Genomic DNA, 25,760 nt, shown 5'->3' with positions numbered 1-25,760 from the left:
GGCGAAAATTCAAAGGTTTAATAACACCTTCTAAAAAGGATGTGGGGAAACACGCATTTTCTTCTATTGCTGGGGTGTCTAAGTTGGTACAATCCCTGTGGAAGACAATTTGGCATTACTTACGTAAATTACAAAAGCATATATATACCTTTGACTCAGCAATTTTACCTCTGGAAATTTATCTTACAGGTGTGCTTACAGATACCAATGATGTATGTACAAGACTATTCACTGCAGTATTGTTTGTAATAGGAAAAGATTGGGAACAATCTAAATGCCCATCAGAAGGGTGCTGATTGAATAAATTATGGTACATCTCTTCAAAGGAATACTGTGCACGAATACAGGGAAATCTCCAAGATATATATTAAGTGAAGAAAAAAAAAGCAAAGTAGAGAACTATGGATATAGTACATTACTTTGTGTAGGGGTGGGGAATCACACACACGCTTGGAAACCGCTGGCAGGCACATATAGTAAAAGCAGTGGTTACCTATGGTGGAAGGGGTCTGGCAGATGGGAGAAAGAGCTAAGAGGGAGATTTTTCACTGTACGCCATTTCATGTATATATAAAATGCTGTGTGTGTGCATATCTATATAACTTGTGAGCCATGTGTAATATATAAACCATATTACCTAATCAAAAGATTATATTAAAATGTCCCTATTACTCATCCATGAATGTATTGAGCACCTACTATGTGCTAGGCACCAGGGATACGAATGTGAAAATAGTTGTGGTGTGGTGGAAAGACCACTGAACTTGAAGTTCTAATTCAATATCTAATTCTGATTCTGACTCTGCTTCTCACTAGCTGTGGATCTTGGCACATAGTAGGCTTACAACAAATGTTTGCTGAAAGAATTTGTTGAAATGACGAACTTCCTGATTCCTGAGTCTGTTTCCGCCCATATAAATAGGGATAGCGATGCCTCCTATCTCACAGGGGAGCGTGAAGACAAACGACAGCCTGTGTCATAGGTTCCAGTAATAATGAATGAGAACTATTATGTGCCAGGCACTTTCACATCTGTTATTTCCTTGACTCCTAACACTTCTTTACTCACTCACTCATGAGGAAATGCAGGGACTGAGAGGAACAGTGGCTTGCCCAAAGCCTCCCTGGTTGTGAGTTGTCTTCTGGTCTTTGTTGCTACCTCGCCATGGTACTTCACTTAGTGAAAACTTTACCCGTAGTAGGTGCTCAGAGAACTTTGAAAATCAAGAAAAACCTAAGTTTCACCACAGTTCTCAGTGACACTTCAGAGCAGCAGCAAATCAGTAAATGCATTTCTAATAATTCAGTTCGGAACTATGCCAGCTGCTCTGTTTGACGTTCACTGTGTTAAGCACCCTGGGAATAACTAACAAAAATCAACCCTTGTGCTTCCAATGAGGTAGGGAAGATAAAGCCCAAGCCACAACAGCTCCCGTAAGGGAAAGGTGGGAACTGATTCTTACGGATGCTGCACTTAGAATCTTGCAGACTTGCCAGTAGTTCTTTCTTAGGAGATTGAAAATTATATAAAATATACCAACATGGCACAATTTAAAAAGCGTTTTATTGGAGTAAAACATACGTACAGAGAAGTGCACAAACTAATCAATTCTTGCAAAATGAGGGGTAGTTAAATTTTGTTAAATAGGACACATCTGTGTAACCAGCACCTGGGGCCTCCTCTGGGTTCCCTTTCCATCACTACCCACCCCCAAGATAGCCACTGTCTTCGCCTTTAACTTCAGAGACATGTTTTGACTGTTTCTAAGTTTCCATAAATTGAGTTACATAGCATATGCCCATTTGTGTCCACTTTCTTTCACTCGACGTATTTATGAGAACTCTGCGTCCTGTTGAGTACAGCAGTTCACTCGTTCTAGTATGCCGCAGTTTCTCTCTTCTGTTAATGGACCTTCGGGTGGTTGCTTTGGGGCTGATAGAAAGAGATGCCACACGCATCTTTTGGTGAGTATGTCTATCTGTCTCTGTTGGGTATACACTAGAGATGGAATTGCTGGGTCACAGACCAAGTGTTAGCTTTAGTAGGTAATGCTAAACAGATTTCTAAAGTGTGTACAGAATTTTCTAATTTTAGCTATTCTGGTGGGTGTGAAGGGAGATCACATTGCAACTTCAGTTTGCATTTCTGTGATAACTGAGAACATTTTCATATTTTTTTTGACTTTTTTGAGAAATGCTTGTTTATCACCTCTTGAGAAATCAATGCCTGTTGAAATATTCTGCTATTTCTAGTTGGATTTTTCTGCCTTTTTCTTGCTGATTTGTAAGCATCTTTTATATATTCTACATACAAGTCTTTTTTTTGGATGTATGTGTTGCAACTATCTTTTCTCAGTCTGTGGCTTGCTTTTTCACTAGTGGTGTCTTAGGATAAACAGGAGTTCTTAATTTTAACGTTATCTAATGATCAGTTTTTTCCTTTATGATTACTACTGTATGTGTTTAATAAGTCTTTCCTACCTTAAGGTCATGAAGATATTTTTTGATATTTATTTTGGATAGTTGTATTGTTTTACCTTTTTACAGTTAGATTTAAAGTTCTTCTGGAATCTTTTTTTTTTTTTTTTGTATGGTGTAAGGTAGGGGTCAAGATTCTCCTTTTTCTCCATGTGGGTGTTCAACTGGTCCAACATCATTTACCCAAGAGACAGATCACTCTTTCCCCAATGCATTACCTCGGCATCTTTGGCTGTAAATCACCATGTAACGTAGATCTGTTTCTGAACTCTCCATTGGTTTGTCTGTCCTTGTTGCCAATGCCTATTTCCACAGCTTCTATGGCTTTATAATAGGTCTTGGTATCTGATGGTCTAAGTCCTTCACATGGTTGCAATTTGTTATCCCACCAAACCATCTAGCACTGAAGTGCCCCCTTCCACCTCCCACTGTCCTTTCAGTATATCCAGGTGAGTGTGATTGACTTGCTTGTTCCCATGGCCTGGCTATTCGTGGTTACTTGGGCCTTTGCCCTATCAAACCCCTTTAAACTGAAAGCCAGCCAGGTGTTTGCAGACAAGCAAAGCAGATCTGCTGGGTAACTAAATAATGTGGGGAGGGGAGAGGAGTGGATTTGGTGGGGTTCTCCCTCCTGAGGGGTACGGCGAGAAAGCGGTCGATCTACACTTGAGGACTGGCTTCCCGGGGAGGTGCGAGGAGAGCCAAACCCTAAAATCCCGGCGGAGGAGGGCCCGGCGAGGTCAGCGCCCGTAAACGCCGCGTGGGGGGTGCGGGGACGTTCCGCGAGGCGGCGCGAATAGGCTGGCCGGGGTGGGGCCGCGAAGCCGCACATCACCGGCTGAGGGCCGGGAGCGCCGCCCTCCCGCCGGCTCAGAGCCGCGCCTGCAGCTGCCGGGGGCGGGGCGGGGGCGGGAGCCCGAGGCCGAGCCGCCGGGCGCACGGGCTGCTCCGAGGGTCGTGAGCGGCTGCCGCTCCGGGAGCAGCAGCGGCGCGTCTGACCGCAGCCGGAGAGGCCGCACGCCGCGCGGGGAGGTGAGTCTCCGCCGCACGCCCCTCGGGGGTGCCGCCCGTCTCCCTGCAGGACGGGTTGGGAAGTTTGTTGGCCAACGTTAGGCTATGGGGAAAGGAAGGACGGCGGGGCCCCATCCTCACCCTCGCCGAGTTGGCGGCTAGGGGCTGGAGGGGAGAACTTGGGGACGGGGCTTGCACCCTTGGGAGCCTCTGAACCGGCCGGGATTCCCCGGACCCGGCCGCGGCGAAGGGCGCCCTGCGATTTGCGGCGAGCATCTCGGCGCTCTGCTCCTGAGCGGCATCTTCCCGGGCGCTGGCTTCTCCCGGCCCCCTGCGTGCCAGCCGCGCCTCCCCGCTCTCACTCTGCCCGGAGACTGGCGGGGGTGGGGGAACGCGAGGGCCAAGGGGCTCGGCTGGAAGCCCTGGGCTTGCCGGAGGCGAGTTTCTCCACTAATCTCTTGGAAAGTTTGCAAAGAAAGCGAAGGAGCCCGCCCTGTAACTGCTGACAACATCTCCCTCCCTCTCTCCCTTTGTTGAGAAAGAATGAATAGTTGGTTGTGTCTCTGCGCCCGAGAGGGGAGGGACGGTGGGCGCAACAGGAAGGAGGTTCCATCTCAGCCCATCTTTCCTTACCCGCCGAGGCTGCCGCCACTTGAAAGTTTGGTCAGGTGTAGACACTCGTCGGGGAGAAGTCGACTGGGCTCCGAAGCAGCTGGCGAGGCGGCGTGTTTCGTGGGGAACACAGTGGGTCGTGGCCGGGGTTTCGTGGGCTGGAAAACTCCGGGTTTGGTATTAACTCGCTTGAAGCAAGGTGCGAAGGTGAAAGATCATTTACCTAACCTCGTGTCTGCTTCCACCTATGGCTATTAGCGGAGATAGAAAGTAGAGCCGTGCAATCAGAGATTCTTTTAAACCTTGACTCTTATCTACCAAGGCTGCACAGATCTCTCCAAGGAAAATACACTGGCGGAGAGAAGGTCAGTCTGAGAGCGGATAATCTCTGCGAGTTGCCATGGAGCGAGGCGAGATCAGGGAGGAAGGGGAGGAAGGGGGAGGCCTCGGCGCTGGGGCCGGGCTCAGCAGAGAGAGACTCAGAATTGGGAAGGGGTTGCCCAGTTAATAATCGGGAAGCCACAGGCCAAGTGGTTGTACGCCAGTGTGCAAGAGGACGGACGTATGGAATGTAACGTAAACAACTTGCCAATCCAACGGCTCCCTCACTCTCTGACTCCAGCTTTCCCTAAACTGCCTGAGAGGCCCGGCATTTCTAGGAATGACTAACCAAGATCTCAATCTCCTATTCATATAGAAAGGACTGCTTGTCAAGGGATGTTAGTCTTAAGAACCTTATGTAGATCCTATGCTGTGTTGCTTGAAATACAACCCGTGGAAGAATTATTCATACTTCAATCATTTGGCTAGACTTCATAATTTACTTCAAAATAAAGGGATACTCTTGATTCCTATACCCAAGCAAAACTTCATTCTGAGTGGATGAGCCAATTTTATGTGTGGTTTTCCCAGCGCCTCTTCCTGTCTAATGCGGCAAAGATATAAAACTGCAGATCTGGATTGTAAATTGTCTGTTATGGTCATCGTAGGGCAGCAGGGGTGGTTACACTCCCAGAGTTCCAAGTATGCTAGAAAGTTCTCATAGCCCCCATCAGGTGACCATCTGTGAGTTTAACTTGAGAATGTCTCATTTCAGAAGTAAAATAGAAAAGTCCAAACAAGTGAGCTGCTTATCTCTGCCTCCGCTTGCACGTGATCATCAGTTTATTTGAGACGTCCTTGTAAAGCCCCCGCCGTTCACAAGCGTTTGGAAGCACAGCACTGGCCAGGATCAGGAAGGTAGCATGTGGGTTGGGAGTGTGTCAGGCTTACTCGCATCCCTATCGAGATTTCTTCAGCTCTGTGAACATTCACACAGGTCTCATTTTCATATCAAGATGTGGAGTCTTTGACCTTTGTATAATTTCAAGATCGGGCATTAGACTGAGTCAGGACACTGTGTCTGTTTACCTTCACGGCAGAGCGAGGTGAAGTCAGATGGCCAAAGTCTCACCTGGGCTTTTCTTTTAAAGACTGCGTGAGGGCTCACTTGGTGTGCCCGAATGTATCTGTGTCCGCGTCCTGTGTGGTTTGGTGTGGTTACCTCTGTTGCTCTAGGTTTAAAACATTTCCCCTCCTCATCCTTCCTGGCTACAGTCTTCCTTAGAAGCAATGACTTCAATTGTGAACTCATTGTGGTAGGAACACAATGACAAGCAAGACGGACGTGGTCCCTACCCTGCTTAGAAGAGGCCTGCTGTTTTTTGAATGCTTTCTGAACGACTTTATTTACATTTCACAACAACCCCGTGAAATAGGTGTTGTTAACCCATTTTCACAAATGAGAATCTGACTGTCAGAGAGGTTGAGTCACCCGTCCCAGGCCACACAGCAAATCAATGGCAGAATAGGGATTTGAACCTGTGAATGTCTTACTTCAAAGCCTAGGTTCTGAATCACACCATGTTTGATTGAAAAAAAAATCATACAGTAGGTAAAAAGTACACGATGACTGCGAACATCGAAACAAACATCTCTAAGTGGAGACATCATGGGAGCCAGAAACTGGAGATGAGTCCAGTCTCCACTGTTCTTTCAGTGACATCTTCCCACCTCAAGACCCCGATCCTCTCCTGACTGGTTCCTTCTCTTTTTCCAGGTTTTATGTCATTGTGACCTCTGCAGGGAGGCGTTCCCAGACCACCCGAGGCTAAAATAGCCCTCCATCCCCAACAAGTATATTCTCTCCTTTTATCCTGTTTCACATTCTTTAGGGCGCCTCCTGCCGGAGTAATACCTGCTTTGCTTTCTTGTCTGTGTTGGTTGGCCTCCCCCATCACAGTGCAGACTCCGTGAGAGCAGGACCTTATCTACTTTGCTATATCCTCAGCTCTCGTACATTGTAAGCCCTCTGAGAATGTATATTGAGTGAATGAACAGTTATTTTCCTTTTCTGGAAAAAGAGAAGGGGCTTGCTTCTCTGAGATCCCATCTACATAACACACGCTTAGATTCTGCCCAGTGGTCAGATGTGCCAAGTGGCGTCTCTGTCCCAGTGGGAGGTACAGACCTTGAACCTCAGTTCCACGCGTTAGCACTCCTGGATTTCCCCCAGGTTTCTGGAGTCTAGAAAAATTAAAGGTAAATAAATTTCAAGTTGGAAACAGCGACCAACAGACTGCAAATAAGTTTCTCCCACCTGTAATTCTCCCTTCCGTCCCCTGCCCCACTTTAGTGGGTTTTTTGTTTGTTTTGGGTTTTTGTTTTTTAAGTTATATCTCTGCCTGGCGCCCATCTCCTCTACTATTGGATTGATTCAAGCTTGACCTAGGGCCCAAGCTTGAGCCAGTCTTTCCAAGTGACTAGACACAGGGCAAGACTGTATTTTAATGGGGAAGAGTCCCAAGTGAGAGGCAGTAAGTTTTAGAGGAGAGCTTGGCCTGTGTATTTCCAACTTAGCCGCAGCTGAGAACCCTGAGGAAGCTTCAGCTGGGATGATTGTCTCCCTCCAGTTATTAAACTCTGCCTCACATCCTTCAGGTCAGCAACCCTTCCTCAGGGAAGCCTTTCCTGGCTGCTAGATTTATCTAGATCCCCCTCCCAAAGCACTGGGATCATCAACACTTATGTTGATGATCATACTTACATCACATTACTTACTCACATTACTTACTGTCTGCTTCCTCCATTGAGTAGGAATCTCATGAGGACAATCGTTTGACACTGTCCTCAACACCCAGCACAGTGCCCGCCACATAGGAGGCCCTCCCTAATCATGTGTTAAACAGAAGAGTGAAGGAACGCTTCTGTTGGCTGAGTGATACTTTCTCATCATCATTCTACTCAGAGAATACCCAGAAACTCATCTGAGTGTCAGTTGCTCTGTACCAAAGAGACTCGCTTACCTAGTGGCTCCGCACTGAGCAATACTGGAGAGCTTTAATAAGACTGATGCCAGGGTCCTACCCTCCCAGGTTGTAATTTCATTGGTCTGGCCGTGGCCTTGGGTGCCGGGATTCCAAAAGCTTCCGAGGACTCAGGTGCAGCTAGATTGAGAACCGCTGCTTTAAGTTTCAGAACTCACCCTTTGCGTTGGTCTTTATGGACTTGAAGCAGCCAAGGTGCGAGGGAGCAGGGATGTAATTCATGCATAGTGAATGGTTCCTGACAGTTTAAGAGGCACTTTTACATCTGTTATCACATCTGATAATAACAAGCTAAGGGGTCTACTCTTGGGTTTAAATGTTCCCTTTGTGTTGATGACTCTTAAAAACCTGAATCCTGGCCCAGCTCCTGCCTGCACACACCGACATCCAGCCTGCAAGCCCCAGCGGTCCTGCTGGTCCCTCACGCAGCAGCTCCCGCCCTCGCGTGTTACAGGAGAGCACCCCCCATGGCTGTGGCCTGCTTCCTCCCAGCCAGAGCCTCGAGCTTCTAGCCCCTCACTGCCCTTCCTTTGCCTTCCCCTGGCCATGCCCCGGGTCCGAGTTCTCCATCACTCCTTGCTGGCCTGTTGCCGTCATGGCCCACCTCCCCACCTCCCTTCTCTCCCCTCCAGAGTTACCAGAGCTCCGTGCCCAGGCCCAGACTGGATCCGGTCCCTGCCTTCCCCAGCTTCCCCAGCACTGACCGCCAAGTCCAGACACCTCAGCACCTCCTTCAAGACTTGCCGATCTGGTACTCAGCTGTGCTGCTTCCAGGAAATGCTTCCTAACTTCAGTCAAGCCACACGCACGGCTCAGTCTCCTGAGCCTGTGGGGGGCACCTCCTGCCGTCATCAGATCCCCTTGGAAGGCTTTTCCCTGCAGCTTTCAGCCTGTCAAAATCCTTCATCTCCAGAGATGCCCTCTCAGGTCCTCCTTGAGTCCTTTGGTCAAAACGAATTGTTCTTCCCTCCAGCACGTTAAGGGGCCCACTGATGAGTTATGTGACAGTTGACCCCTGGACAACACGGGTTTGAACTGCACGGGTCCACTTAAACACAGATATTTTTCGGCAGTAAAAATGACGGAAGGTGGTCTGCGGCTGGTTGGCTCTGGATGTGGGGGAGGCACGGATGCAGGGGGCCGACTGTAAGTTACACGTGGATTCACCACGCACCACCCAGGTGTCAGCTGGATTCTCTCTTTAGGTTCGTGGTCAGAGCAGGGGCTTCTGCGTCTTCGTTTCTCTGAGGATCTTATCTGGAGGAGACACTTAAATATTTGTTGATTTGGAAGCAGGAAGGGCAGGAGTTAACCTCCCTTGAGAATAAGCTGAGGTGTGGATGACTTGCTGAAGGGCATCCTCCAGCACTTGGGCTCAACCTTGAAATCTAGATAGATCTTGGGTGAGCAGAGAGGAAACAGGCTGGGGGAGACACTGGAGCTGGGTGACTCTTGTCCATGGACTAGCCTGGAAATAGATGTGATCAGCACTGTGGGCCTTTGCACACGAAGAGGTTTGGGCGGGGGAGGGGCTCTGGGCCTCTCCTCCAGGTCCTTGGAAACAATCCGGGCCTGTCTGTGAAGACAGAAGGCGCTGATAGCTTGCACAGGTGAGGTTTGTAGCTGTGAGGTGTGCTTGTGTAGCTGAGGGGACCCGAGTCGGCTTACGTCACCTGTGATCAGGCAGGGAGGGCAAGGGAGTTCGGTTTCTTTTTTAATAACGATGATTAACGTTGAGCAAGTGTTGACAGTGTGCCAGGTACTGGCCAGACCCGGGGGGGCCCACGCGGGGACTCACAGCCCATTGTTATGCATCCACCAGGAGCCTGGCCTTCTGTGTGGTCTCAGTTAGACGTGGAGCAGATAGGCCCCAGGATGACCAGGTTTGGCAAAGGACCGAGGACTGGGTCGGGATTACACGCCTTGAGTGAAGGGTCTTCTTCCCGCCGCCCAGCTCCCAGCACTGTGTCTGTCGCGGGTGGGAACAGCGGGTTGTGTGTGTGTTTGTTGCTGTTTGCTTCCTTCGCAGACCCTGCTGTCTTCACCCTGCCCCCCGCCCCACGGCGAGCTCCTGGGGGGCTCTGTTCTTCTGCACTGTCTCCAAGCCCCACCTCGAGTCCCCGGCTCCTGTGTGGAGCTGACTCTGCAGCTGTGCTGCCGAGTGACGCTTTTCACTCGGAGCCGTTCCCCTCGCAGTGCAAAGGGCGGTCTGTGAGGAACGGGGGCCGCAGGGCCTGAGAACAGACTGCGGGGCCAAGTGTTCTCCCGAACAGCCTCGGGGGAGGCCAGCGCTGTGGGCTTATCCCTGGCTGTGCCGCCAGGCCAGTCTGGTGCTGTGACTGGGGGTGCGGACTCTGGGTCCTGTGCTCCAGGGACTGGCCCTAATTTTTACTCGGGCTTGTGTTTCTTTTCCTCGATGTATTAGCCTTAAAAATGCCATGTAATTTGGCCCAGATCAACACCGTACTTTGTTTTTCAGGGGGTGGAGGCGCGGACCCTGCTCAGGTGAACGTTTCTACTAGTGGTCAGAGCAGGGACCAGCTGTCTGGGCCACTGTGCACACAGCACCTTCCTTTTCTTTCCATGCCCCCCACCCCCTTTTTTTCTTTTTTCCTTCTCTGCCCATCCCACTCTCCCCTGACTGTACAGGCCCCCGCACACATTGCCTATTCCTGCTGGTGGCAGGCGGGTCCCTGACCCCTCTGGGGACAGTGTGCCTGGAGGCCCCACCCCAGCGGTTTTCCTCTCCAGCTGAGCCCTCGGGTGTCTGGAGGAGAGGCTCACCTCCGGACCCCTGACCCTGGCCGTCTTCGTTAATTAGCGTACATGGATTTATTTTATAAGCACCAGGTCTTTGCCAGAAAAAGTCTGTCCCGTCTCTCAGGGTAGCATGACTGAGGGGCTGGTCTGGCCCTGAAGGCCTCCTAGCAGCTGAGGAATTCCAGTAATCTCCGCCTGTTCTCATCATTTTCAGGGTGGTGGAAATTCGGCAGCTAATTATCTGATATCTTTATACCTTTTTCTCTAACGCGTTCAGTACTGAAACCTTGAGTCTTTCCTCAGTGTTCTTTTTTGTTAGTCATGCTTTTCCATCCACTTCACTCATCTGAAGTAATAAAATGGCTCATGTGCCTCTGAAGTCCCTGAAATGTGTTTCCCCTTTTCCATCGACGGATCTGCTGCCCACCCAGGAGAATCCTTCCGTAGGATGAAAAAAAGGAGATGGGTAAACTTGCCCGCGTGTTAAATTTCACTAGTGATGCCACCCAGTGTTTGTCCTTTGACTCTCTCTGAACGTTTTCTTTTGTTATGTGGTGTATTTCCATTTCCTTTTGTAAGCAGGAAATCAGATCTTGTGATTTTCTTAGATTTATACCTTCACTCTTTTCTTTCCCCCTTAGAGTTGAGAATCATGGCTGCGGGAAAATTCGCAAGCCTTCCCAGAAACATGCCAGTGAATCACCAGTTCCCCCTGGCCTCGTCCATGGACCTTCTGAGCAGCAAGTCACCTCTCGTTGAGCATCGCACAGATGCCTATCAAGACGTGTCCATACACGGCACCCTTCCACGGAAGAAGAAGGGCCCTCCTCCCATAAGGTCCTGTGATAACTTCAGTCACATGGGTACCCTCCCCCATGCCAAGTCCCCACGGCAGAGCTCACCTCTGAGCCAGGGCGTCGTCCAGGAGCACCCTCTGCAAGACTGGAAAGGCGAAACCTTCACCTTCAGGTGACTTCTTTCATTTCACAAGTGAAACTGATTTGTTTTAAAGAGGTTTTTTTTTAATTGTCTTTTTTTTTAGGAAAAATGTCATGCCCAAGGGAGAGCAGATAGTTTCAGTAACTCCCATGGACCCGTCACTAGCTTCAGTGTTTATCACCTCATGGCCAGGCCTGCTTTGACTATACTCCCCCTCCCCCCTTCCTCTGAGAAGCAAATCTGACCTCATTTTATCTGCAAACATTTTAGTATGTGTCTTTCAAAGATAAGGACTCTTATTTTTAAAACATATAACTACAATGTAAAAAACTATCATGTCTTAAAAAAGAACCATTTCTTAATATCATCCAATATTTGAGAGTATTTTTAAGGCCAACTTCCTGTATCAATTAAGTCCCTCAAAAGGAATTGATGACCTTTATCATAACATCAGATTATGAACTACATCTATTCGATTCTACAGAGATGCCAAGATGTCTGTAAATTAGGACCTGCCTCTCCTTGTGCAGGTGTCCCCCGCTATGCAGAGCGTTTCCTGTGAAACATTTCATAAGCTGAAATGGTGTGAAGTGAAGAAGCACTTACCTTCGGACGCGTCTTGCTAATGATACGTAAAATAAATGGAAATAAAGCGCAGCTGCTCACAGATAGTTCAAAGCTGTGGCTACTTGATGCTGAGATGCTGCGTGTGGTCCCGGGGAAGGAGCGTGGCGGTGCCGCTCTCGCTGCTCTGGGTTCACGCTGCCTCTGTAACAGCTCCCTGAAAACGGGCACTGAACGCTGCTTTTGCTCTTCACCTTTTTTTTTGCAAAAGGGAAAATCCTTTTCAGATTTCTTTTGATTAGTGAAATCAGGTTCAGCTGTAGGTCTTTTCGTAAAAGCGAAGTGGTGCAAAGCAAACTTTCAAAAAGCGAGGTTATCTGTACTTAGCTGCCCCGTGCTGAAAGAAAGTTTTGTGTGGATGCGTCAGCGAGTCAGCTTCAGAACACTTCAGAATAGGACTTGATTTCTCTTCTCCACCAGGGACTGGGGTGAGTAAGCCTTACGGTTGTAAAGGCTTCTCCTCTGGGTCTGCAGTGGCCCTGGTCATGAGCCAGCTTGTCAGAGCGGGTTTAGAACGCCTGCAGCCCTTTTCCCGTTGAAGAGGACCGGCCATCCTGTGATGTTATGCGTTAAGGAAGGGGGTGGTTTCTCCTGCTGTATCTCCTGGTGTCCCCTTTTGTGTCCAACTCTGTAGCACAGAAAGCCACTTTGATCCTAGCTCGTTTACTTGTTCAATACCTGTATGCTAAGCACCTCCATTAATTAGAGTACGTTGATTTTATAAACACCAATGCTTCACCAGGAAAATTCTGCCCAGTTCCTCTGAGTATTTTAACTCAAGGGCTGGCCTGACATGGAAGACATTCTAGCTGTCAGATCATTCCAGTAATCTACTCTTGCCCTTTCATAAGGTGGGGAAATATGTGAAGTAACAGGACGGCAGTGGGACATCAGAAACAGTGTCTCCCCAGCGCTAACATTGTAGTAAAGGACTCAGATAATAAACACAGATAAATAAACAAGACAACTGCAGATTATGCAGGAAGGAGAGCGGTACGCTGGAGATGTTGTTGGGGTTGCACCTTTTCTTACAGGGTGGACAGGTCTCTGAGGAGAAGAACCTTGGGAGGCTGTCCAGGCACTGGGAGAACAAGGACGAGGAACTAGCGGTGGGGGCAAGTTTGACACGTTTGAAAAAACCGACAGGAAGCAGGGTGACCTGCGGCTGCAGGGTAGCAAGTTGAGAGGAGGATAGAGGAGAAGAGCTAGGCAGGCGAGAGTTCAGAATTAGGTTTAGTTGCACAATTGCAGGGTTACAAGAAGGAAATAAGTGGAGAGCCAGGTATTCTCTGGAGAAAGCACTGGAGAGTCTGAAGTGTTTCTGACATCAGACCAGAAGGTTCCCCAGGGTGTTGTGGGGCTCAGAACACTCTGTTCTGCAGAGTCAAGGTGGGCGGCCTGCAGGAGGAAGCAGGTAGCTGTGGGCGTGCACAGCTGTGCACGGTAATATGAATGTCACATCACTGGCACTTGTCGGGCCAGGATGCAGAAGCAGAGCCATCACTACTCCCTCTTAGGAAGGCTACGAGGCAGCATAGAAAAATACCTCTGGCCAGCCAAAAATAAGCACAAGTGCCAGGCTGCACAATATGGAGTCTAAACCGTTCCCTGGCTTCCTGCGGCCACTTTTTATTTATTAAGTTAAACTCTATATTGAGCTAGATGTCTGTAGTGGATCACAAACTCACTCCTGGAAGTTCCAAGGTCCAGGCGGGGTGCCAGCTCTTACAAGGGGAAGCTGCAGGGGGCTGGAGGTGGTGATGGAGCCACCCTTTCTAGCTCAAGGAAGTTCCTGATAAACACTCAAGGTCCAAGCTGTCAACCTGCCAGGAGTTCAAAGCTTTTTGACTTCAAAACTGACTTGGACATAGATCAGATCTCTGTAAGAGATCTTATCGGGGGTGGACACAAGTCCTGAGTTTCAAGTCCAGGCTGTGGAAGACTTAACACGCGCTGCTGATTTAGGTTTGTTTCTGAGTCAGAATTACATTCATCCACATTCACAGCTTTTTTCCTTAACTGAAAATATCTTATTGTTAGAGGTGAGTACAGGAAGTGAAAAATGCACATCCTTCAGAATCACCCTGAGTTGAGGACATGCGGTTGTGTGTCAAAGGATCATAAAAAGTCCTAGTCCCCCGCTCTGCAGTCTTACTGTTAATGTATTTTATTTTCCTGACACATTTTAGAAAATATCCTGAGATGTTCCCAGTTTTGAGGAGTTCAGAGTACCTTAATATTTTTTTTTAAAGCCTCTGAAGTATTCCTAATGAGATCATGAGCTGCCTCAGTTCCTTTTTGGAGCAAGCCACATATCAACAAAGAAAGTCTGTGAGGGTGAAGAGCTGGAGGCAAGCGGTGTGAATGAGAGCCTGAGGCTCTGGGGGCGGTGACTGGGGTGCCGGGACCCAGCTTGCGGGCAGGAGGAGCAGCGTTTCCCATACGCTTTTGGCTCCGACAGCCCGTGGGGCCGCGTGACGCCAGCCCCCCGCCAGCTCCAGCTCACTCGCCGCTGGACGCTGGGGGCCGTGTGTGTTTCAAAGTTAAGAGTTTTGTATCTCTGTCTCTGGGGACCCAAGACTACTTAGACCTACCTTTAACAAGATTATTGTTTTTTTTTTTGGCAGGGGGACAGGGGCAGGGAAGGCTTGTTTCAGGTCAGCTCTTTTGGCCTTTTTCAGGCCTTACTTATTTCTTTTTATAGTGAATTCAGGGGTTAACTTTAGTTAACAGTGACTTGCCCAGGTGTCAAGTCTGAAAGCCTTCCATTTCGTCACATTTGGTGTTGGCATGATGATGGTGGGGCCGTCTTGGTGAGCTCGACCCACTTTTTTTTTCCCCCCCTTAGTTTTTTTTTTTTTTTTTTTTTTAAATAGAATCAGTTTACAGTGTTGTGTTAATTTCTGGTGTACAGCATAGTGATTCAGTTATATATATATTCCTTTTCATATTCTTTTTCATTATAGGTTATTACAAGGCATTGAATATAGTTCCCTGTGCTATAGAGTGGGACTTTGTTGTTCATCTGTTTTGTATATAGTAGTTAGTATCTGCAAATCCTGAACTCCCTCCATTCCCCCTTTCCCCCCGGTAACCACGAGTTTGTTTTCTATGTCTGTGAGTCTGTTTCGGTCTTGTAAGTAAATTCACTTGTGTCATTTTTTTTTAATTCCACACATAAGTGACATCATATGGTATTTTTCTTTCTCTTTCTGGCTTATTTCACTTAGAATGACATTCTCCAGGTCCACCCTTGTTGCTGCAAATGGCATTATCTTATTCTTTTTATGGCTGAATAGTATTCCATTGTATAAATATACCACAATTTCTTTAACCAGTCATCTGTCAGTGGACATTTAGGTTGCTTCCATGTCTTGGCTGTTGTAAATAGTGCTGCTATGAACACTGGGGTGCATGTGTACCCAACTCATTCTTTGTGTGTACCCCATCTACACTCAGAGGGAAACCCTTCAGACAGCACCTCCTCTTGTGAAATACTCCGATAAGTTGCAAGTTTGCTATTTTCCCAACAAATATGTTTACCTCATTAATCATTAGTAAGTCACCTTTATTATGATTGAATATTAACTGAATATCCACCCTGTACGAGGTCCCAGGCAAAGCAGAGGAAGTCTCCCCTTTGACCTAAAAATTTGTATTATTAAGCTGTCATGTAAACATGTGTCATATCCTCAGGAATTATTACCTGTTACGTTTTATAGTTGTAAAATATCTTAAAGGCTGTGCTCATAAATTATCTTGTTTGAGCATCAAAACCCTGTGTGAAGGGCAGCAGTGGCATCGTGTTGTCATCATTTATAGCTGAGAAAATAGTCCAGGGTTTAGGGGCAACTAAGATCAGACCGTCGTGGGTGACTGAGCTAGGATTCGGACCTAGCAGCTACCATAGGGCCTTCCCCAGACACTGCTCCTCAGCCCCCCGAGAAGGCTGGCCCCACTGCGGGCATCCTCTGAGCTGTCTTCTCACATGGAGGCTTCAGCCCCCCGAGTCTGACTGCAGCATCTCAGACACTCGCCTTGAGGAGGATAGAGCCTGGGCCGCCAAGGGCAGGCAGGAGGCAGGCCTGGAAGGGGAGTTGGTCTCCTCGTTCTGAGACCCGTATCTCTTGGCTTTGTTGTCTTGGCTGCCCTTGGATGTACTTGTGGTTTTGAAAAGTAGCCAGAGCCAGAAGCCGGCCGCTCTTAAACCTGCTGCTTGATGCCACAGAAGGAGCCTTTGTTCTGCAGGCAGAGCAGGGCTTCTCAGAGAAGTCTGCAGATGGATTTCCTCTTGACATTCGCATTGTTTGATTGGTGTCTCTTGGATTCATCTATCTTCAAGGATGAATTTTTATTTGAATCTGGGACCTTCCTTGGGCCGAGGAGGGACCAGTTCCTGTTGTTGAGATGTCTGTACTTCTGGGATAAATTATCAGCGCTTGGAGTCCGTTGCGGGGCCTTCTCCTCCTGTGGGTACGTGGAGGCACGCATTCCTGGGAACAGCTGCCCAGAGCCTAATTCCTCTGCCCCTGGTGCTGTGGGAGCATGTGGCTGGACAATGTGGGATTTCATACATTTGCATGAGTGGAGCTGACTGACTAGTCACAAGTGTTTTAACTGATGGGGGCCAGAAAGTCTGCAGAGTTAGCCCAAGTTAAAATCCAGCATCCTTTCCCAGGTGGTAAGTAATCTACCATGGCATGGTGTCAGCTCTTCTAAGGTGAAGCAGAAGTGTGGGGCACAAGATCCGTCCACACCCTTCTCTAGACACTGATTCCGAGACCTGACTCTGGGCTGAGTGGGTGCCCTCATCTGAAAAATCATTTTATGTGTTCCTCTTCAGAAGCACCACGTTCTATAACTACTGCTTTCTCCTTAAACAAAGCAAGATGTCTCCTGAGACAGGCAGATAAATCAGCCTATAACTCAAAGTGAGTCAGAATAATCTACAAGACCTACAAGGTGAAGGTCCACACACAAACGTCTCATTTTCTTTATCCGTGGGCTTGTTGGCTCCCTGCAAATTGGAAGCTTTTGGTGCATAGAGGAAAAGTTGGGTTTAGAGTTGAAAAAACAATCTGTTTCGTAGATTAATAGATTCTATTTAATGAAGGTACATTTATTGAGCGGGCAGAGTGACAATGGCTTAAGAGCCAAGAATATCTCCAGAAAGTCATTGCCTCTACATTGAATTTTTTATTTTTAAAATTTCAAGTTGAGTTTTCACTAACAATTTGAAATGGCCCTTGGTGTTTGAGCGCAGCTGTTGTGGACAGGTTAGTGAATTCCGAGGACTGGTGCACGTCCTGGCCCCCGTGGCCCCGGGTGGGCTGAGCCAGGAGCAGCTGGGTTAGAGGTGAGCTCGGCCCCTGCCGGGCATCTGGCACTGGCGCAGGGCCGGGGGAGCCCAGGGAACGGGAAACGCCTGCCCGGCCACCAGCTGCCTGACAGTAGTCCTAAATCCTGTACTGACAGGGATGATTTGAACCTAAAGGCTGGGATCTGTGCATTCTCAGCTGTTCTGGGGGGAAACTAAAGGATTTTTTGGTGTTTTTTTTTTTAACTGATTGTAAACCGCAACCAAGAAAATGATCAGAGAATTACACAAAGCTGTCCTTGTTGAGTGGAGCTGATCAACATCTTCTCCTCCCCCGTCCCCAGGACAGACCTGCTTTCCATCCTGTTTTGTCAGGCTTCCTGCATGTTGTCTGGGAGGAGTCAGGTTTTTGAGTTTTCCTGAGAGTCAGAAACTAAGTTTTTCACACCTCTCAGTATATGTTAAAGCATATTGTAAACAGAAGATGCTGTGCAGTTACAGATTATTCACATTCTTATCACATGTGGATTTGGGAGCCATCCCAGCCTGGCTAGAGGAGCTGAAGTTGCTGTCTTGATTGGAAGAAGCCTTCACAGGGCCTGGACTGGAGCCACAGGACCGATAAGCCCTCAGGCCTCGGCCACCCTGCTGTTCACAGCTTTGTAGTGCTGTCACCACCCAGCCTGTCCCTGAGAGACTCACTGCAGGCCTGCATGCAGAACTCCAGGCTCTCCTCTGAGGCCCCAAACACAAGCCCTGAGGGTATTCTTGTTTCTGGATTGTGCTGTTACTTACAAATTATAGAAGTCTGAGGAACCTTCCACACTGGCCCCAGCTTGGTGCAGCCTGGACTGTCTGCGGCTCCAGGATCACTTGCGAACGTGCGAGGTGAGAGGAGGAGGGACCCTGAGGCATAGAACCGAGAGGTCTCAGTTCAGATCCTGTGAATCCACTTACTGGGTGTGTGAGCTAGGGCCAGCTCTAAGCTATAAAACGGGGGGAAGTAACCCCCTCTGGGGAGTGCTGTGAAGGCTCACTGGCTGCTAAACAGGAAGGCTCCGCCAGTGTCAACGCTCTGACTTTCACCCTTGAGCCTGGTTCTGCCTCTGGAGGACCGGCCGCAGCAGGTCATGTCCTTGCTCTCGGCTTCCCCCATCACAGCTGTTCATCCTTCTCCTGCCAACTCTGCTGTGTGATGCCCGACCCCGAAGGCCACTGGCATGCTTCCTGGGACATTGATGTCATGGATGTCAGGGAAAGCTGCTGGTGACCTTGGTGCTAACTCCAGCATCCAGGCCGGGTAGCCTTACGACCGTAGTAAGTTACTTCACCTTTCTGAATCTCCTCGTCCTCAAAGGGTGGCTCTGGGGTCAAGTGCAATCCCACGTGAGGGCGCCTAGCCCAGACCCTGGCCTGGAGCAAGGACTCAGATGTGGGTCTCCGCCCTTCCTTCCTCCTAGGAGGCTCCTAACCCTCCCGTGTAACCTGAGATTACATTCAGTGCCTGCGGCTTCTTTGGGGAAAGTTTCCCACGTGGTGACAGAGTCTGGCTGGAATCCCTCAACCTGGGTCTGCTCTCAGCTGCCCTGCAGCAGTGCGTCTTGGCCACCGCTCACGCGCGCAGGTGTAACAGCCTCACGGTGCCCTAAGAGGTCCGCCCCGCCATTGTGCTGGGACAGGAAACAGCCTGTCTTTGGTGAACTGGCCCAGCCCTTGCTCACTTGTCTTTGCACTTAATATCGGTGTCTTCCCTGTTGATTCTTTGGTGAACACTTACTGAGCTTGTTTTGTGCCAGGTATTGTCCTGGGCACCAGCTATCCCGTGGAGAAGGAAACAGACGTGGGCCCTGTCCTTCGGGGGCGCCCAGTTCAGGGGGGCACACAGACAAATGCATCGACACATGTATAACTGCAGGGTGAGGGGGTGCAGGAAGGACACAATAGAGAGCCCTGAGTTCCTCAGACTGGGTGGAGGGAAGGCCTGTCTGCAGGAGGGGACATTTGAAGATTTAATATAAAAAGATTTTTTTCTGTTACTGTGTATTGAAATGATAATATTTCTAAGATATTAGGTTAAATAACAATTATTAAAATTAATTTCACCTATTTTCAACTGGCTTCTAGAATATTTTAAATTACATGTTTTTCACACTGTTTCTATTGGACAGTGCTGGCCTAGACCTTGCTAAGGAGTCTAGATTTCCTCCTTAGGGCAAAGGGGAGCCTTTAAGGGTTTTGTTTTGTTTTTTGTTTTAATGGAGCTACTGGGGCTTGAACCCAGGACCTTGTGCTGGCTAAGCACGTGCTCTACCACTGAGCTATGCCCACCCCACCCCACCCCACCCCCAAAAGGGTTTTAAGCAAGGGAACAGCATGATCTGATTCAGTTTACTTGGTCTCTGTAGAAAAGTGCTTGACAGAAGGGGAGGAGCTGGAGGGAGGGCAGGGGGTGGTTGTGAAGGCAGAGGAAGCAGGTGGGGGTCTGCTCCAGGGTGGTCGTGGAGGAGATGAAAGCGGGTGGATTCAAGATCTACTTTGTGGGTAGAGTCTCCCAGGCTTACTGAGGGTCAGATGCAGTGGGCTGCAGGAGAGGGACAGTCAGCATGGCTCAGGTAGCCGGCTGTGTGGTGGGGGACCATTTACTGAGATGGGGAAAATGGGAGAGGAGCAGGGCTTCATTTGTTGGTTGGGCTGTTTTTTCTTGGGAGGAGGAGGTGATGGTAGATTGCAGAGAACGGAGACCTCTGTGTTATGTGTGCTCGGTCTGAGATGTACGTCTAAGTGGACGTATTAACCAGCCCGTTGGTATTATGAGCCTGGAGCTGTGGAGAGAGGTCTGGGCTAAAAGGTATAGTTAGAATTTTGCATAGAAATGAAATTAAAGCCAGAAATGGATGCCATCAACCAGGGAGAGAGCTGTGTAAAGCACTGAGGGAAGGGCCCCCAGCCCCGGCCCCGGGGAACCCCAGCACAGTCCATCCCAGGGAGTCAGCAGAGAGGCTGAGCATTTGGTGGGGGCAGGGCAATGAGGCGGGAGCCGCGCGGGGGTGGTGTTCAGCGGGAAGTGGGGTTTTCTTTAGATGAGAGACAAAATTCAATAGGAAAAGATCTAATCTTCTAAGCATGTAATAAAACAAAGCACATTTTTTCATTACTCCATTCTTTTTATAAAACGTTTTTGACTTGATTAAAGCCGACATATGGCCAGGGCCGCCCTCCCCGGGGGCCCGTGTCAGCAGCGCTGTGATCACGCTCCCACGTTCCTTCCAGGACAGGTCCCGCACGTGCCCTGACGGCTCTGTGGACAGAGGAGGTACGTGGATGGCTGTGGGTGGCATTCAGGCTTTTGCCTGAGGGGTGGTGGCTGCTTTTCCAAGGTTTTCACGAGCAGCCACCTTGAGGTCCAGCCACCTTGAGGTCAGCTTCTTGTTCTGGAAGAAGCTCTAGGGCGCATGTTCCTGTATGTGTTTGGCTGAGTGAAGTCTTTCCTTTTAGAGGCCTTGAGGGCATTATCTCAAAACCATAGTACTTTTATCCTGCCTTTAAGTTAGTGGAGAGGAAACCTACAAACACCTCCTTTAGAAGGGGATGGGCAGTGGGTGGGGCACTGGGAGTGCAGGAAGGGCAAAGAGATACCAGCCAAACAAAGCTTCTGCTTTTATCAAAAGTGCTGTGCTTGGGCTGAGCCAGCCTGAAGCCAGACCCTCTGTGCCTGCCAAGAGACATACTGGCCTCCACATGGCTTTTCTTGTTCTTTTTTCTATTCAGTTTGACTGATTGCTGCCGAGTTCAGGTTTCAACAGTGGCTTTTAACTTAATGCTCTCCTAGAATTCTGCTAAGCGCGAGTGAACCCATGACCGCGTCAAGCCTGTATCAATCGGGACCACTCTGTACTAGTCCTGGGCTCCTGTAGAGACCCACCATGGGGCAATACGTAGGGTATTTAAATGGTGCTGCTTTAACTGATTAGGGAATCTGCCCGAGGAAGCCGTTTCACTGCCGTTCTTTAGTGTATGTCATGAACGCATTCATTAGGCATTGCTGTATCTCCAGATGAGAGAGAAGCTGACTCACAGAAGCAGGAATTGGCAGTTGAAGTGAAAGAAGCAGGCGTTTTGGAAGCAGAAGCGAGCAGGCCTTAGGGTCTCTGACAGCCAGGGAGGGAGCTGTGTCCTCATCTGCGGTCTGCTCTGGGCTGTAGGAAGAAAGATCCCCGAAGTTGAGGGAAATGGTAGAGGGTCTCCGAGCCTGAGGCTCTGAGAAAGGGAAACACAGTTCAGGACAACTGAGACCAGCATACTGACCGCAGCTCGAAGGAGGAACAGGTATGTGACCATCCAGGTAGCACTAGTGTTTAAGGATGTGTAGGAAGGACTGTCTCCAGCCCAGACTGAGCTGTTACAGGACTCCCCGCGCTGCGGTGGGAGGAGCCAGGGCTGACCTGATGCATTCATCCGCAAGTACGTTGAGCGTCCGAGGGCCAGGCTCTGGGCTGGAGATTCAGAGGCTGTGCAGGGCAGTTGAGTTCACGGCCCGAGGAGAAGGGAGGCTGGTTTTGAACCGTCTGAGCCCACCTGCACCTGTTCTCTCTCTGCTGCCGCCCCAGCTCCCCAACCATAGTGTAGCCCTCTGTGTCACTCCTCTAGTTGGACGAGCAGTTCTGCTTCTCTTGACCTCTGACCTTGATGCCTTTCCAGGTATCAAGTTACTTTCTCTCTTTGGCCAGGTGATTGCAGGTTGTGCTTTCCAGGCAATCCTTCCCTCAGGGCCTGCCTCCTCCGTGCCACCACTTCCTCTGTGCTGTTCTGACCTTGGACCCAGACCCAGGAAAAGTCAGGCTGTGCAGGCAAGGCCCGTATCAGAGGGAGGCTCTGGGCTGTGAAAGAACCAGACAGCGGGGTGAGCAGAGGATTGTGGAAAATGCTAAGGGGAACAAAAAGGGCTTTCAGAATTTATGTTTGGAATAATAAACCCAAAGAGAGAGGGGATGTGAGAGAAACCAAACTGCTGGGCTTCTGTTTGGCTTGTGTTTTTCTGTCAAGGAAGGGAATTCTCTGATTGGAAAGAGTGGGACAGAGGTGGAAGAAGAAAGTAGAGGAGGCCATGACAAGAGGCTCTGATGCCACCAAATGGGGTGAAGCCCCAAGGCCCAAGAAGACGGAGGGAGCTGGAGGCTGAGACTATCAAACCAGCGCACAATGCTGGGGAAATGTTGGCCTCACCAAGAGCTGCCGGAAACATGCCGATAGATAAGTGTTTTAATTTTAAGAACTAGGGAGATAATCTGTCAAACAGTGAGATTGACGTCGATCTCAGGAAATAGCCTGCAAAGGGTTATCAGGACAATGATTTTTGGATACTGGGTGGAAGAAGCAGCGACCGTTAGTAATAAGCGGGGGCTCTGCCAAAAGCAAGTCACACTAGATTAACTTTCTTCCCTGGGGCGACTTTGTTGGTAGATTAGAGGAACGTTGAGGAAGTGTATGTGCGGATGTCAGTCATTGGTGATGGCCTTAGGGTCAGAGAGACTGGGGCTAGAGGATGGTACAGGAAGCCTGCTGCAGGCCATGACCTTAGCCCCATTCTAGCCAATTTAAAAATACCTTTTAGACAATAATATGGGTGTATAGATCGCATTGGCAGATGGCATGAATCTTGGAGGAATAATTAATATGTCAAAATGACGGGAAGTAAGGTCCAAAAAAGATCTTGGCACTTTGAAACAACAGACCAAAGCTAGCTGGGAAGACTATGGGGAGAGACAAAGACTTGCACTGGAGTTCAGGAAACAAAGTCAAAGTGTGGGGTTTGGCTTAATAGCCACATGTGAAAAAATGCTCTGGGATTTAGGTAACTGCAGCCTCAGAATGAGTCAGCAGTATGCTATGGTTGTCAGAGAAGCTGATGTGATTTTAGGAGCATTAATTGAAGTTTAATAAGCAGACCAAGGGAAGTGGTCACACTTGGCTGCCCAGATCACAGCTGGTGAACTGCTTTTACTCTAGACATCAGAAATGGAAGATGGATCCCCCCGCTACAGAGCAGTGAGCTTCTGTCTAGACCGCTCCTCTGCTCTAAAGCAGATCTGTAGGTTCGATCATCAAGGAATACCCCTAGGTTCTTTGTAGTAGTGAAAAGGAACTCCTCGGTCGTGTGTTAACTCTGGGAGAATGTAAAATGAGCCCAGCTCTAGTCCCGTCAGCTGCTCGTGAGCCTGCCTGAACAAGCGAGGGCGGGAAGTATGTTCGTGAAGAAAAAAATGTGAGACGTGGGAGAGTGAATCTTACCTATTTTGCAAGGTGATGGAACAAAATACATTTTCTTAAGTGCACACCTAGTCGTGCAATAATTCCGATTTAAAGCTACATCCCTTTTTTAATTAATTAATTTAATTTAATTAATTAAAAAATTAATTTAATTTTTGCTTAATTAGCAAAAACTGTGTACATAATGCGCCTCCACCTAGAGTGAGTAACTAACTCTTCTTGGGACTTTAATGTAATTCCCAGTATTCGTAAAGAAATTGTCCTGACTACACGCTAGCTGATATTGTTCCAAGTGTTGTCATTTCTCCACTTACCAGGCCAGCCCTGTTTTAAGGATCTATCTCTTCATTTTCCCATAACCGGCTGGAAATGGCGCTGTGGTACTCTCTCTGTCCTCTTGGTCATCTCTCCCTGATTAACTTCCTCCCTGGCATTTCAGACGTGTCCAGGGGGATTCATTTGCAGCTGAAGCAGCCAGCCTCTCAGGGTCACTTTGGAAACATCTAGTCTCGTGGGGGCTGGGGCGCCAGCTGCCACCCTGGCAGCAGCAATGTCCCATTGCTGAGGGAGTTCTGTCTGAGGCCATCACAGCTCAGCCCCAGGCCTGCGGCTGGGTTATCTCCTTCAGGAGGAGGCCCGTCAGTCCAAGAACAATATTTCTCTCTTGTTCCCTCTCTCCCTCTCCAAAGTTTTCTTCCCTTGGGTGAACCCATGGAGTTGGGGAGTGGGGTGGGGGAGGAGGCTAAGGGTCTAGATATTCTGTACAGTGGATGCTGGAGAGGACACACAAAAACACACACACATTCATTCAAACCAACATTTATTGAGCAACTGTGCTCTGGGGATACAAAAGTGAATAAAATAAAATACGGTCCCTGTTGTCAGTGAGATCATGGTCCAGTGAGGGAGACAGGAGTGCACATGCTGCATTGAATTAGAATCTCTTGTTACAGTGAGGTTTTATAGTGCATAGAAGAAAGTGCTGAGGAGATGTTGTTAATTCTGTGAGTTGGTGGCAGGGCAGGGGGTCAGGGAAGGAGTGGTCAGAGGTGGTGGAATGGCTGGGAAGCAAATGGGGACGCCACGCTTCTCGGTTCAGGGAATTCCAGTTCATTTCGATTTGTCAGAATGTAAGGACCAAGGTCAGGAATGAGGCTGGTGAGATGGGCAAGGCCTTAGAATCATGTATGTCATCTAATAAAATAGAAAATGAGAATGCTAGGCCCTCCCACATATTATTCTTACCTAAAAGAACATTTGGTCTAGTCAGGAACATCGTCCAGTGGAAGCAAAATCCTAGGAGATTCAAAGCCTGTTGTTACCATCTTTTCCCCATCCCTCCATCCCCATGTGTCCCCAGCCAGGATGTTGAGATGTTGATAGAGCTTCGTGCTGGAGAACAAAGGCTGATGGCCCTAGATTCTGAGGTCATAGCCACATGCAAATAGGCTGAAGCCATGAGGTTGCCAGTGAAGGGCACACTTTCTCCTGGTTGTTAGATTCATCTTTCCTGGTTGTTGACATGCCCTGCTTCATGGGTTGGTTAAAAATGGTAAACCAGTAGACCCCAAGGCTGCAGTGTTTGTCCTCCTTGGCCCCACTACTTCTTGTAAACAGAGACATAGCCTGCTGGTCACCCTCATCTTAAGTCTCTTTGTATTTCATTTCAGTTCAATGTTCTAGGAATGAGTTCATTTGTGATGAATGAACACCCACAAGCAAGAACTCCATCCCTGACATTTAAGCCTTCTAGTCTCTGACCTCAGTGAATTTTATGTTGAAGATTTTTGCACAGTGCTTTCTCATCCAGGAACCTTGCTCCACTTACAAGCTCTGTATAGTCTTTGTGTCTGCAGTCATCGTTTGTGCATCATGACGGTTTTGCTGTCCCCTTTCCAACTCTTACACGTTTTATTTCTTTTGCTGAGTTAACTGTGCTGACTGGTGCTTCCAGGACAGTGAGGCGCAGAAGCAGTAACAGTGGACGTCTTTGTCCTGTGTCTGATTGATTTTAGTCATGAGTCTAATACTTCACTGTTAAGAATGATGCTTGGTGGAGATTTTGGTAGATATGCTTGTCCTTTTTTATTTCTAGTTTGTAAAGAGCTAGCCTTTTCCCTGCTGAGATCATAAGAAGACAATGATTTTTTAAAAACCCTTTCCCCCCATCAATTAGATGGCGCCAAATGATCTTCCTCCTTTAATCCGTTAATGTGGTGAACTGTGCCAATAGATGTCCTCGTATTAAACTGACCCCGTATTCCTGGAGTCAGCTCAATTTAACTGTGATGTATTTTCATGTATTCTTGGACTTGGTCTGTTGATATATTGTTTGGGACTGTTTTCATATCTGTTCATGTGAGAGATTAGCCTGTACCTTTTTTCAT

The 25,760-nt window shown here is 48.6% G+C and overlaps 1 protein-coding gene across 5 annotated transcripts in view; it reads left to right on the top strand.

The window, feature by feature from the left end:
- Window positions 1-25,760, top strand: part of BCAR3 (BCAR3 adaptor protein, NSP family member) — a 221,007-nt gene that overhangs the window by 114,086 nt on the left and 81,161 nt on the right. For 4 of the 5 annotated variants that reach the window (XM_032487113.1, XM_032487116.1, XM_032487114.1 and 1 more), the window contains one exon: window positions 10,868-11,195. In XM_032487113.1, the coding sequence (XP_032343004.1) occupies window positions 10,879-11,195 (317 nt within the window). In that variant the 5' untranslated portion in view covers window positions 10,868-10,878. Of the gene's footprint in view, window positions 1-3,359; window positions 3,511-10,867; window positions 11,196-25,760 lie in introns of those variants that run through there. The other variant, XM_032487112.1, reaches the window with a different exon arrangement.

This window comes from Camelus ferus, chromosome 9, assembly GCF_009834535.1.
Source record: "Camelus ferus isolate YT-003-E chromosome 9, BCGSAC_Cfer_1.0, whole genome shotgun sequence".
NCBI classification, from domain to species: domain Eukaryota; kingdom Metazoa; phylum Chordata; class Mammalia; order Artiodactyla; family Camelidae; genus Camelus; species Camelus ferus.
The sequence above is the reverse complement of the archived record's forward strand: the minus strand, read 5'-3'. Positions and strand labels throughout refer to the sequence as shown.